The 13,038-nt window shown below is 36.3% G+C and overlaps 3 protein-coding genes across 3 annotated transcripts; 2 read left to right on the forward strand and 1 right to left on the reverse strand.

The window, feature by feature from the left end:
• The first annotated feature begins 3,286 nt into the window (after positions 1 to 3,286).
• On the forward strand, positions 3,287 to 9,391 carry LOC129952175 (uncharacterized). Its single transcript, XM_056064633.1, has 6 exons — positions 3,287 to 3,761; positions 3,850 to 4,101; positions 4,169 to 4,376; positions 4,455 to 4,647; positions 8,867 to 9,052; positions 9,127 to 9,391. The coding sequence occupies exons 1-6, from the start codon at positions 3,690 to 3,692 to the stop codon at positions 9,317 to 9,319; spliced, it is 1,104 nt and encodes a 367-aa protein (XP_055920608.1). The 5' UTR covers positions 3,287 to 3,689; the 3' UTR covers positions 9,320 to 9,391.
• Positions 9,317 to 10,446, reverse strand: LOC129952176 (probable 39S ribosomal protein L24, mitochondrial). The gene is made up of 4 exons (XM_056064634.1): positions 10,262 to 10,446; positions 10,027 to 10,183; positions 9,565 to 9,954; positions 9,317 to 9,503 (listed from the first exon to the last, which is right to left on the reverse strand). The coding sequence occupies exons 1-4, from the start codon at positions 10,343 to 10,345 to the stop codon at positions 9,388 to 9,390; spliced, it is 747 nt and encodes a 248-aa protein (XP_055920609.1). The 5' UTR covers positions 10,346 to 10,446; the 3' UTR covers positions 9,317 to 9,387.
• Positions 10,447 to 11,916: 1,470 nt separating this feature from the next.
• Positions 11,917 to 13,038, forward strand: LOC129950154 (F-box/LRR-repeat protein 15). The gene is made up of 2 exons (XM_056061991.1): positions 11,917 to 12,738; positions 12,797 to 13,038. The coding sequence occupies exons 1-2, from the start codon at positions 12,044 to 12,046 to the stop codon at positions 12,960 to 12,962; spliced, it is 861 nt and encodes a 286-aa protein (XP_055917966.1). The 5' UTR covers positions 11,917 to 12,043; the 3' UTR covers positions 12,963 to 13,038.

The following is a 13,038-nucleotide window of genomic DNA, read 5'->3' on the forward strand; positions in this document are numbered from 1 at the left end:
ACCTCTCCTTGCCATTTTGACAGCATTCCAATAACAGTTATATTTTTGTTCTGGCCAGGGCAGCCATCCAAAAACATCTGAATTTTAGAACAGCTTTCGAGATTCTGGCCTTTTAGGTAGAATAAAATTGATGCGATTTCGTTCGACCCTTTAAGCCGTTGATCTTCAGTCGGATGTTTGTTTGTTTTTTAAGATCACTTCACAGATTGTAAAATTTTACTGATAGAGCTGCCTTGAATAGCGGCTTGATCAGGAACTTCTTTTTGACAGTCAAATGAAAACTTAATAATTTCTTCAGAGGGGTTTTTGGAGCAACTCATGAAAAGCCTTAGCTTTCTTTTTATGCACCGCATATTTTGCCATTGTCAACCCTTTTTTTTTCCGTGATGAATACTTATTAAGAGACTTTAATCTTATGCTCTCCGAATAAGCATCCATCGCAAGTGCGTCAAAGCTAAGGTTGAAGTCTCATCGAAAAATTTCCCAGAAAAATTGACACCTTAAGACTGGTGTCAGCTCTATTGTTGCACTGCTTCCAAAGCAGTTAACCTCTCCAGTCACTTGGAAAATATTGCCGAACACTCTGTTCAGTGGTGTAATGGAACTTCACACAGTGCAACTTTTTAACAAAATTTGTGACATCACCTTTTTTTGTTGATATTTTCTGGATCTAGTATCAACCCCTCGTTTTCTTGTGGTGTTTCTCTAGCTGAGAGAAGATTTTTGCATATATTCTAAAATCTGAATTTAGATATACCCAAAATTTTCAAAAAAGCGGTTTGGCAAACTTGCAATAAGCCATCGTTCTTGGACCTTACAAAGTTACTTTTTGAAATACCCTTGAAAGGTACTCAATGTGCGATCTGTTCTTTATTTGCATAAAGGGATTCATAAAAACTTCTTCTTCTTGTGAGTTGTGAGACAACCAGGCACTATGGGTAGTTTCATCGACAAATAACTAAGACAAAAATGCTATAAACTTGATAACTTGATGCTTAAAAATCTTTCTTCCTTAGCTGTTCTCTTTTCCAAGAGCTTTTTATTGATCACTTTTGTCTGCCCCTAACTTCAGACAAAACTGGGAAAGAATGGATATCCATCTTAAATCGATCTTATTAGAGTAATCACTATCAAATGAATGTAATTTTGTGTGATCACAACGGTAAACAGATGATAGATAAGAAGTGCTTTGAAAACGGATTCGATTTTAGTGATTCATTTCCGTCGAGTAGTCTAGGGCATACGGTTTTGGCTTTTTCAACTGGGTCGATGTGAAGATCAGTAGGCAAATGTACTACAACGTTGTTTTCCATGCTTTTTTGTTTCCGATTTTCCAGGAAGACAATTTTTGCACATAACTCGTCTTGTTTTCTTTTTAGGGCAGACAAGTCGGCATAGAGCAATTGAAAGTCGGCTTTCGAAACAAGTTCTGACACAAGCTTTAAATTGTTTTCCCCTAGGATTTCCTTCATTTGGTCAACACTGATTCCTGAAATTTCCACTAAAACTTTCGATGGAATTCTTTTTGGATTATTAAAATGAACAGGGTAAGTTTTGTCACGTCCTCTTTTGTTCATAAGTAGGATCTTTAAATTTAGATTTTAGTGTCTTAAATGCTATGACTTACAGATATTTTAATCCGCAGACGTCAATATTGTTATTATTTCAGTTTTCACAAGGACTTTTTGAATTTCTTTTTGAAAATATCGACTTTTTCTTAGTTTTTTGTACAGAGTTTTTCTAAAGCGAACCACTTTGACAGAAAGCAAAATGTCAGACATTGACAGATAGCAATATGTCAGACTTTGACAGATAGCAAAATGTCAGTATAAACTAAGAAAAAAACATGATTTCAAACTTGAATTTTCAAAGCGATTTAAGCATTTAGGCTACAAAATTTAAGTTTTAGTATGTTCAATTCTGCCAAGCCTTCAAATCTACATTTAAAACTAAATTTTTAAAAAAGTGGATATAACGAGTTTTGCTTCTCACCTCAAATGGGGTGGCTCAACAGTCCGTTGTGAACCAGGGCCTAGTGACTTACAACTCTCAACCATTCCTGTGTGCGAGTACTGTTGTCAGGAATGGAAGGGACCTACAATTTTATGCCGAATCCGAACGGCTAGTTTTTGAGAAAGCACTTTTTCATGACAAGAATTACTCTTGAAGGATTTGTCAATTCCTTGCAAGAGGCAGTACCCGCGAAAATTAATTTTTTTTTTAAATTAAGGTGGCACAGGCAGGGATTGAACCCAAGACCCCTTGCATGACAGTCCAACGCACTAACCATCATGCCACGGGTACTACTTCTGCTCACCTACTCATGTGAATTATACAGGCTGTCCCGTAAATGATGGTCCAAACTGAATAATATTAAAGGTATTATGAAAAATTACTACTTTTAATCGGTTTTTCAGTTTTACTCACCCTGTCCTCAAATGAATTATGATTTTAATGTTAACTTTGTTGGGTTTTTAAAATAATTTAATGTCAGTAAAATAATTTTAAGAAAAAAAATCGAAATTCATTTGTCATTTAGTTAAAAACTAATGAATACTTTGAGTCTTTAAGACAAACCCAATTTGTCACTTGAATTTTCTAGGCAGTATCCATTTTTTGTTTGTTTTTTGAAACGGATGAATTTTTACCACAGATGAAGACAATTTTTTTCAAAGTTCATTACAATAGGCTTTACTCAAAAAAGCCTTATGATTCGGGATAAACAAGATTTTAGATTCTGAAAGGCTTGGCCTATCACTATATTCGTTTTTTACCATCATTTACGGGAAGGCACCATGTATACCATTTGAAAATAATTTTGGAAAATGTAGCATTTATTTGTTTACATGTTGAAAAGTAAAGAATAATTATTATCGTAGTTTCAGGTAACGTTTCCAGTGTTATCTTACTTCACAGAGTAAAACTATCCTTTGGAAAATTGAAGGAAACTTCATACTTTTGAAAAAGTTAAAAAAAACAGTAACTAAAAAAATTGTTAAACAAGGAAATATTAAGTTACTAAGTAAAATTGAAAAGTACACCACTATTCTATGTCCCAAGTTGTAGTATAGTTTTGTAAAGGTATTTCCAATACGTGCTTAACATCTATCTTCTACTTAGTTAGTTGTCCTTCATTTAACAGCACTCTCATGTCTCATACCATCCCTATCTACCTCTAAGTACCTTTAGTCCTTTTTTTCTATTAAACTCAAACTATTCAAACAAACAAATGACGCGAAGTTTGTTGTTATTATGACTCGCTTCAATTCTCGACAAATGTCAATATAGTAGGGTCAGTGTTTAAAGAACTGCCTCCGTTGTTGTGGCTCAAAATTTATTCTCTAAGTTACCACCAGTATCCAAGAATATATCCTTCCTCGCACAAAATTGAGTGAATTCTCAAAAACTAAAAACACTCAAAACCCGAACACCACTAACACCAAATAGTCTCACAGAATAGGAACTTTTTTCTAAGCTGCATTAATAATAATTTCATTCAACTTGACACAGTTCAAAAACGTGGTGCATAAAAACGTGACACACATTAAATTATCCGTTGCAAGGACAATACTTTTTTTTTAACTTACTCGTTTTCAACTTTAACAAAATTTTATTATCGTCTGAAGGTTTTCAAAATTATTGTATGTTGTTCTTGACCGAGAGATTATAAGAGAGTTCAAAATGACACAATGGGTTGTGGAAATTCAACGGTTCTAGATTCTCCGCAAACAAATTCGTTGTCGGTAGCCCGAGGACGGACGGTAAAATTCCATTCATTATTATAAATTTTCTTGTTGTTGTTGTCGTTTGTCTTTTATAAATTTTCATATGTATACCTTCATTTTATAGAGAAACAAAAATACCGTTGAAGAATTTGTTCAATTGGATGAAGAAATAAGTGAAATGGAAGGACTTTGTCCAGGACCAAGATTAGCAACTGCTGAAGCATGGATAGAACATTTACAAGAGAGACGTGATGCTCTAGTTTTGGATACGGATATTATTCAATATAATTTACCTATAGACCAAGTTAGTGATACGACAATAGCCACGGTTAATCAAGAGTTAGTGAATAATTCACCCAGCAAGGATTTAGCTAGGGTAAGGAAACACTCTGACAGTAAAAGAAAGACTTTCTTATAAATTATTGAAATTTTCTGCATTTCAGTTAGTTATAACTTTGGGAGTTCTTCTAAGTAAACAAAAAGCTTCCGAACAAGAGGACTTCTTTGCTAAAATTAGTAAATCTGCCCTCGAAGTTATAGCCCTGCGATACTATAACGAGATATTACAACACACAAAATCAAGAGTTAAGTTTCTCAATGAAAACTACAAGCGTCTTAATGAACTGTATGTCCAGCAGGATGGGATAATTGGTAACTTTTGACACTCTTTTATTTTGGTAGAAGAAAGAACCTCTCTGATATTAATAACATTTTGATTATTTTATGTAGCACTTATAAGTGGTGGAACTTATATGACAAGTTATGAAGAAAGTTTAGATTCTCAACTGGAGACGGCTCGTGATGTTCGTGATAAATTAGGAAGTACTCTTGAGCAATGGAGAATTTGTGGATTATTATTAAGAGCTTGTTCCAAATCAGCTTTACAGGCATTGGAATTTTGGAGAAGCATAAAGGCTTTAAGGTATATAAGTTATTTAGTTTATAATTATTTTTCCCCATAGACACAATATGGCAGATATGTTAAAAAAATCGATAAACAATTTTATTTGGATAGTAAAAATTATTATTATTATTATTATGGATCATCTATCCAATCATTTCGTTGGACATGTGGTGAAATGCATGTTTATCACGCTATATGACATATAAAATGTATGTAGGGACAAAGGTCGAATGGAATGAGGGGGCGTTAGGTAATTGACCATGCAATAGATTCTTATTAGACAAGAAAAATGTAAAACCTTTTATATCGCCAGTAAAATTTGAAACAATAGATTTTTTAAACAGTTAAAGTTTTAAACATGCAATTTTAATGCTTGAATAGAAAAGAACGTAGTTTGGAAACAAAATTCCTGTGATTATATTGTGGGCAGATTTTACATTTTGGTCAATAGCTTTAACGGTCCCAATCTATTTGGCGGGAAGTTTTAATAGTTAAGGGAATCTGTTTTAAACCCCATTTGTACAAACTCTTTTTGAGAAAGAAAAAGCTGATTTTTAACTAACCCAAATAGCGGTTTTGAGATATTGGTCAATGGAAAGAGGCCTACCTTAAAACTATCTTGAAATATCTTAATAGCGTAGAAGAGGCTTTGAATTAAGTTTACAGCTTGAACTGCCGCAGTCGAACCTATATATCAGTTTGGTTCAATACCGTAAGGATGTTATTTCGCTCAAAATTTTCCCATGGACGAAATTGGCAAGTTTAAATCACACAACGAAAGGAGGTCCAAATTTCGTTTCTTCGTCATAAATCTTTATAACCTTTTTTGTAAAGGCTCTTTTTTTAGACGTGTGGTTTTCGAGAAAAAATAAGATGAGAGTTTATCATTATATTTTAAAAATGATTTCAGGCAAGTGGCCGCTGCGGCTGGTTTGAAAAAAATTCTAGCAGAAAGGCCATATTTTCTACCACTTTTTGCAGCATTTGGGATCGTATGTCAGCGCCAAATAATCACTTAAAAGGAGTCAATCATCTCAGATTTATTTGCGCAGACAAGTGATTTGACCCCACAAAACATAGTCCAGCGATGTTAACTCACACGATCTTGAACGCAACCAACGTCACAAGCCCGAACGTTGGGTAGGCTTGGCTTAGGTCAATGTAACGAAAATGGTTATATGCTTGTCGACTTCTGCACCGCTCGTCATCTTGTGATTGGAGGTTCTTTATTTCCGCACAAGACCTGCCACAAAATATCCTGGGAATCTTCTGATGGTTGAACTAAAAATCAAATCGATCACTTCATTATACAGCAGAAATGGAGGAAGTCACTGGGCGATGTTCGTAACGAAAGAAAGGCTGATGCAGGTATTGACTATCACTTGCTACTGGGTTCACTTCGCTTACGAACACCTGTTGCACAGCATCGCTAAGAGGGTATAGCAAGGAGACCAAGATTCAACACAAGCATTCTAAATGACCCTAAACGTACGTCATAATTTCGTCACCACACTCGGCGACAAAGCATCGAACATACGAAATGCTGGCTTATCGGTAGATGCTTTGTGGGGCCAAATTAAGAGCGCTTACATGGAAGCTGGAACTGAAACTATACCAGACAGACAAGAGCTAAAGATTCCTGGATATCCCAAGACTCCTGGGACAAAATCACATATCGAAGAACACTTAAAATAATTAGAATCAATTCAGAAAGTGATGCTCAGCGGAAATTGATTCTACGAAACGAGTATAGAGCATAACATAAGACAGTGCAGCGGTGTGTGAGACGTGACAAGAGGGCAAGGGTTGACAAACTTGCGGAAAATGCGGAATATGGTGCAGGAAGAGCGGACGCAAGGGGAGCTGTATACAATCACTAAAGACATTGTGGGACAGTGTAGTAGCACTAACACAAGTTACCAAAGAAAGAAAACCTCAAAAACTGTAATAACTGGCGCGGTATCACAGTTCTGTCCGTTTTTCCGAAGTTAATGACAAATATTATTCTCGAGAGGATTAAGTCCAGGATCGAGTCTACCGTCAATAGGCATCGAGCAGGGGTTTTCGCAGTGGCTGATCGTGCGTCGACCATATCAACACCTTGCGAATCATACTCGAACAATCATCTGAGTACCAATCACCGATGTACCTAATGTTTGTAGATTTTGAGAAGGCGTTTGATCGGGTCAATCTTGAATGCATCTGGAATCCCTGAGAAAATTGTCGCTGTTATATTAAAAAATCGTACAACAACGCAAGGTGTTTTGTGTTGCACAATGGACAGCTTTCCGACTCCTTCGATGTGCGTCTAAGAGTGAGACAAGGAGATGACTGCCACGGTGGTTACAAATAAAAGACACGGTATCCAATATAGTATGTTTGACAAGCTTAGCCACATAGACTATGGTGACGATGTATGTCTCATGGCTAACAACACGACGGCCTTAAATCAAATGTATCATTCACTCCAATTAAATGGAGAGGTGGCTGGCTTGCGGATTAACGCAAATAAGACCAAAGACCACGGGCCAAAAACACACAAGTTATTCTAAGACAGGGGCCCGTAGGAGGTCGAGCAGTTTAATTATCTGGGAAGTTGTATAGCTCTCGATGGCGGAACGGACCTGGATGTTAAAAGTAGAATAATCAAATCCCGTAGTGCATTTCGAAACCTTTCTAGTGTGTGGAACTCTGGTAAAATATCGCTACACACCAAGTTGAAACTCTTCGAATCCAACGTCGAATCAGTGCTGTAATATGCTTCTGAAACATGGAAATGCTCTGCCAACATCTCTAGCAGACTACAAGCTTTCGTAAACCGTTGTCTGCGCTCTATTCTGAAGATCCGGTGGCAGCAAACCATTTCTAACGTTAAGCTGTAGAATATAAAATTGGACGTAGACATCATGCAACGGAAATGGCGTTGGATAGGCCATACACTGAGGAAACCGGACGACAATATAGCAAAACAATCCATCCAATGGAATCCTAAGAGTAAAAGACGGAGGGCATCAGTTTTGAAGAAGGCTCGGTATCAAGGTATTCAATCGTGGACTCAACTGAGGTCAGTTGCGCTTGCGGTGATACGGGATAGGTTTAAGCATCTTGTTGCTGCCCTATGCTCCAGAAAGAGTAAAAACGCTGCCGTAGTTGCAGCGGGACAACATGCATATGTATATAAACAACCGAACCAAAAAGTTCGTAATAAATTTAAACGTTGTTCAGGAGTAATTGGACAGGTTCAGACGACATGAGGGACTTGAAAGTTAGGCAAGTTTCTATTATCTGATTGAACAGCTGCCAAAAAATTAAATTGACTTTCAATTAAGGCAACTTTTTGGAAACTTGACTGGAAAGTTAAACAAAAAAATCTCCCTAACTATCAAGTTAAGTTTTCTTATGTCAAAATGACAGTTGATCATGTTTTTCATGATTCTATGATTTACTTATTTTCGGCAGCTTGCCTGAGGAGTGTACTGTAGACAATTATGTTTTTGGTAGTTTTTGCACGATCAACTGAAACTAGAGGTTAGTTCGAAACAATGAACAGGTCCAGGCGACATAAGGGACTTGGGAGTAAGGCAAATTTTTAGCATCTGATTGGCAAGCTGCCAAAAAATTGCCTTCCAATTAAAGCAACTTTATTGGAAACTTGACTGGAAAGTTAGTCAAGGAAAAAAATCTCCTTAACTATCAAGTGAAGTCAACTTATGTCAGAATGACAATCGATCATGTTTTTTAATTAACAGAAAGTTGAACTTTATTCCCCTGCGATTTATTTATTTTTCGCACAATTTCATTTAATATTTTGTGTACAAAATTGAAAAAAATAAATAAATAATATTTCTTTACAATACGGAATGCAAATTGTAATGAACTTGTAGTTTGCCTAAGGACTGTTTTTGGTAGTTTTTGTACGGAAAACTTCAGGTAGAAGTTAGGGAAGTAAAGTTCTGAGATTGAAGTTTATAACACTTGAAAAACTAACTAGTTGACTTGGTCAAAATGTACGTTCAAGGAATGCAGTTGAATGCAAATGAAGTCCCTTGTCTAAACCTGCCCTTTGGCAAGCCAGACTGAGCATAAATCAAGTGACAGCTGTCAAAAAGACAAACTTCGAAAAAAGCAACCACAGATCTCATTTGTACATTACGCATTCAAAAACACAACTTTAAGCTTTTTCTGTGGACCAATATAAATCAAATCAGCTTAATCGTTTTTAAATTATTTTTTTCAGTTCCCCCAAAGACATAGTCCACCTTGCACTCGAATGCCGCAATAATACTCAAGCATCATTAATATCCCTCGAATGTGCTCAACTATCGCTGCCAAATGTTGAAATTAAATTCGTTAGCAATCGACAAATGTTGGCAGTAAAACATATAAACACTTATATGATAACTGACATTGCAGATGAATCACGGTAAATACCCAACTTCTTCCAATCCTCCTACAATTTCTGTAATTAGTTCCTTTTCTTTTTTGCCTTCTTTCCAGATACAATCATGTGACGAAAGTTCTTGAGACATACGAGAATAATATGCAAAACGCTTCCAAGTGGTTGTATGATACTTATGACTCAACATTGCGAAAGGACTTTGAAAAGGCGGAAAAAACGGTTAAGTCATTGGCAGGAAAATTACGCAGTCATAGACATGAGTTATTTCTCAAGGAAACTCAACGCAAATAGTTTTTTGTTAATCTTTTTTTGTACATATTTTATTGTTAAAGAAATATAACGACCATTTTACACAAACATTAATACCAATAGGATTTTTTGGGAACCCCTTCTTCGACGATATCCATCTTCTCCATAATGTCCATCTCGAAGGTACACAATTTGGGTTCAAATGTTACTTCGCCAACCACAGCGGCTGCAAAAGAAAAAAATCCAACTTTAACAAAAATTTTAACGAGGGACTTTGTGTGTCTTACCTGGAGTGTCTTTTGGCCGTTCCAAGTATGCAGCTTTGGTTTTGTAGTCATGAGTTTGGTTATTGGCATCGGGAATGGGGATGATTCTTCCAGAGCGCGTAGACACTCGCACTTTTTCACCGTCCTCTGTGTAACGCCACTCGAAGTCAGTTCCTTGCAAATCTGATGGATCTACCAACCGAATATCCCGATCAACCCTCAATGGAGCCTCTGAACGGATGTAAATTCCTGGGAAGTCTTTCTCAGCACCAACAATGCGATAATGCCAGTTTGTTCCCTCACATATCACCCAATTCCTTTCGGCTATAACTTGGGTGATGATGCCATGCTTGCCCTTGTCCCTACCTGTAAGGACTTCAATACGATCTCCTCGGAAGAAGCTCCATTCCTCTAAATTAAAAAAACAAACCCAATTAGTGAAATTAAGCATTCAACAAAAACGATAATGGAATCCCGGCTTACCAATTGGTTGAACGAAAACTTTTTTGCGAATTGTGTGGGGAAGATTTTGCTGACGGAACTGTCCTGTCCATGATCTATTTGTTGTGTATCGGAACTTTTTCCGTTCGACTGTTTTGGGCAAGTAGTTGGGGAGGCCTCTTGGTGTTTTCCAATAAACCTAGAGCGGTTGTTACACAATAATAATGTTAGTTCCACGGCTTGACAGTGTTTGGATTTGATTTGAATTAAAACTTACTTGTTGTTTGCTTCTTTCTATGTATTCCTTTGGAAGATTTGAAAAATCTTTCAATTTACTTGCTAGAAATTGTGTTAATTTCATTTTATGGTTTAACAATATTTGAAGAGGAATTTAACCAAGAATTTATTTTGTTGAACAAAATTTCATACACGGGTTGTGTTGAAACGTCAAAACTGCGATTGACAACTGATAAGTGTCAACATTTTGAGAAGTGTCTAGAAATGCTAATCATAACATAAGGGGATGTACACACAATTGAAAATAAAATCAATTCAATTTACCTAAACTACAGACAATTTTTTGTTCCTTTGTTATTATGGATAAGAAAATGTGTCTTAATGAGTTACAAAGAAAAATTCGTCATTGTGCCTTTTTTAAACACCAGGTCATGAAAATTTTGACCCTTTATGTTTTAATTGTTTCACCTGTACTACTAGAGCCATTAACAAGTTCATCTTTTGTTTCTAGGCCTTATTATTATAGAGTTTGACAAAATACTTAAAACAAGCTCCAAAATTTTGCTAGACCTACGAAAGAGCTAAAAGCTGTCACTAAGGCGAAACCTAGAATGTAAATGTCTAGACCAATAGTAGTTCAATACTTTATCCATGATTCAGCAAATTTCCCTCATCGATTTATAAAGCTACCTGAGATTCAACGTATTTAAAAAAAAATTGACGTTAAAGTCAAACTGACGATGCATCCCCGAAAATGAAAGATTGTTCTGGTTTATGGGGAAATGACTATACTTCTTAGAAAATGAGGTTGGCCAAGCAGTTATCTCATAAATGACGTTCGAAGCCAGTTTCAACTTTGCATAACCAACGAAAGCATAAAATTGCTTGACAACGATTGTAAAGTTGGTTCTAAATCTAATATTATGAAAATAATGAGGGAGGCGACCTTCCACTACCGCAGCAAGAATTTCCTTCTGATTTTTTACAGTTAGGTAGGAATCTCAATAGAACATGTTTTAAATATTAAGGTGAGGAAACAACTTTAAGTAATAGAAAAAATATTTTCTTTTTTGGACTTAACCCTACTTTTTTGCATTGTAATTGTTGAGCCTAAAACAAGTTCTTTTGGATTGAAAACACGACGTACTAGCAGCTCAGTATGTTAAGGGGGGCATGCTGCCCCCCTACAACCCCACTGCTTGGGATCACTATAGGATTTATGGTGGGTGCGAGTTTGGGTATATGCAAAGTACTTTTTGCATTCGAGCACTAAAATCTAAAAAATCCCCAACAAAAAACAAGTATGGCAGCATTGAACAAAAAACATGGAAGAAATGTCAAAATCAACCATTTTTGTGAGTTTTGTATGTAAAAAAGTGAACTTTGAAAATTTATTAAAAATTGCTCTAAAATTGCTATAGTTATTATTTATTTGCACATATCTATCAAATAAAAAAAAAACACGGGTCAAAATTCGTGCTGCGGTAATGGAAATTTGAGCCAATGAGGAAACAAAATTTGAAATAATATAAAACTTGTCTCTTCAGATTTGATTTTAAGAAATAAAAATTGAACTTAAGTTTTTATGGACACAAAATGTAAAACGATACAATCGCTGAACGAATCTATTTTATTTGACAGAAGGAAAAAAAAAACAAACCTAGTACACTTCCGACCAAAATTCTATTTCTGCAATTGACAGCTCCAGCTGACGAGCGAATCAAGAACAAAAGAAGAATACAAACAAATTTTCGCCATTGTCAGCTCCTCGAAGAAAAAGTAAACAATTCCTTCAAAATTCGCCAAAAATTAAGCTCGAAAAATGTCTTCAGAACGATCCACTTGCAAATCGCGTTCCCCGAAGCTATTCGATTTAAGCTGGGAAGATATTCTATTACCCAATTTGGCCATTCATCTATCCCTCAAAGACTCCTTCAACCTACGCTGTTGCTCGAAGGCAAGTAAAAAATTCGTCGAAAAATCATTTCGTTTTATAAAGGTCATCAATTTCTCGGGAAATAATTCAACCAATATTAATTTGGCCTTTGCTGTACTTGCGCAAAATTGCCACAAGCTGGAGCGCCTCTATTTGGCCAGATGTGAGTGGCTTGTCGATGAACTTATGCTCAGCATTCTGTCCCGAAATAAACGCCTCAAAGTGGTGAATCTCAACGAATGTGTTCAGCTTACACCACTATCCCTTCAGCCGATTATTATCGATTGTAAGGAGCTACAGGTGCTGAATCTTTCAAAATGCGACTGGCTAACTACGGGGACGGTAGATGCTCTGACTCTGCATCAGAATAACATTGAAGAGTTCGATATATCCCACTGTTCCACGATTGGCGAACGCTGTTTAGTCATATTCTTTCGCAAGATGAACAAACTCAACATCCTCTCCTTGGCCTTCTCCCAAAGTGTCACCAACAATGTTCTTATTCAAATTGCCAATTACTGCAAAGCCTTGGAGCACATTAACTTATCTGGTTGTGCTGCCATCTCAGATCATGGAGTACAGTGAGTATTTTCACAACTATCAACATTTTCCAATTGTAATTCTATGTATTCTCATTAGAGCTATAACCGCTGGTTGTCCCAATCTAAAGTCCTTGATGGTTCAGCATTGTCCTGGAGTGACGGAGAGGGTTCTAGCACCTTTGCGCGGTCGAATGCACATAGATCGCCCAACCCAAAGCTATAATCTGCTCAGTTTCGCACAACGACTTCGTGTTCAGGTTTAAAAAGCCTCATATAAAACCGTTAATTTAAGGTCCAAATGATTAGTAATAATAACTGTTTTCTTTTTTTCAAAAATAA

This window comes from Eupeodes corollae, chromosome 3 (genome assembly GCF_945859685.1).
Source record: "Eupeodes corollae chromosome 3, idEupCoro1.1, whole genome shotgun sequence".
In the NCBI taxonomy this organism is placed as follows: Eukaryota; Metazoa; Arthropoda; class Insecta; order Diptera; family Syrphidae; genus Eupeodes; species Eupeodes corollae.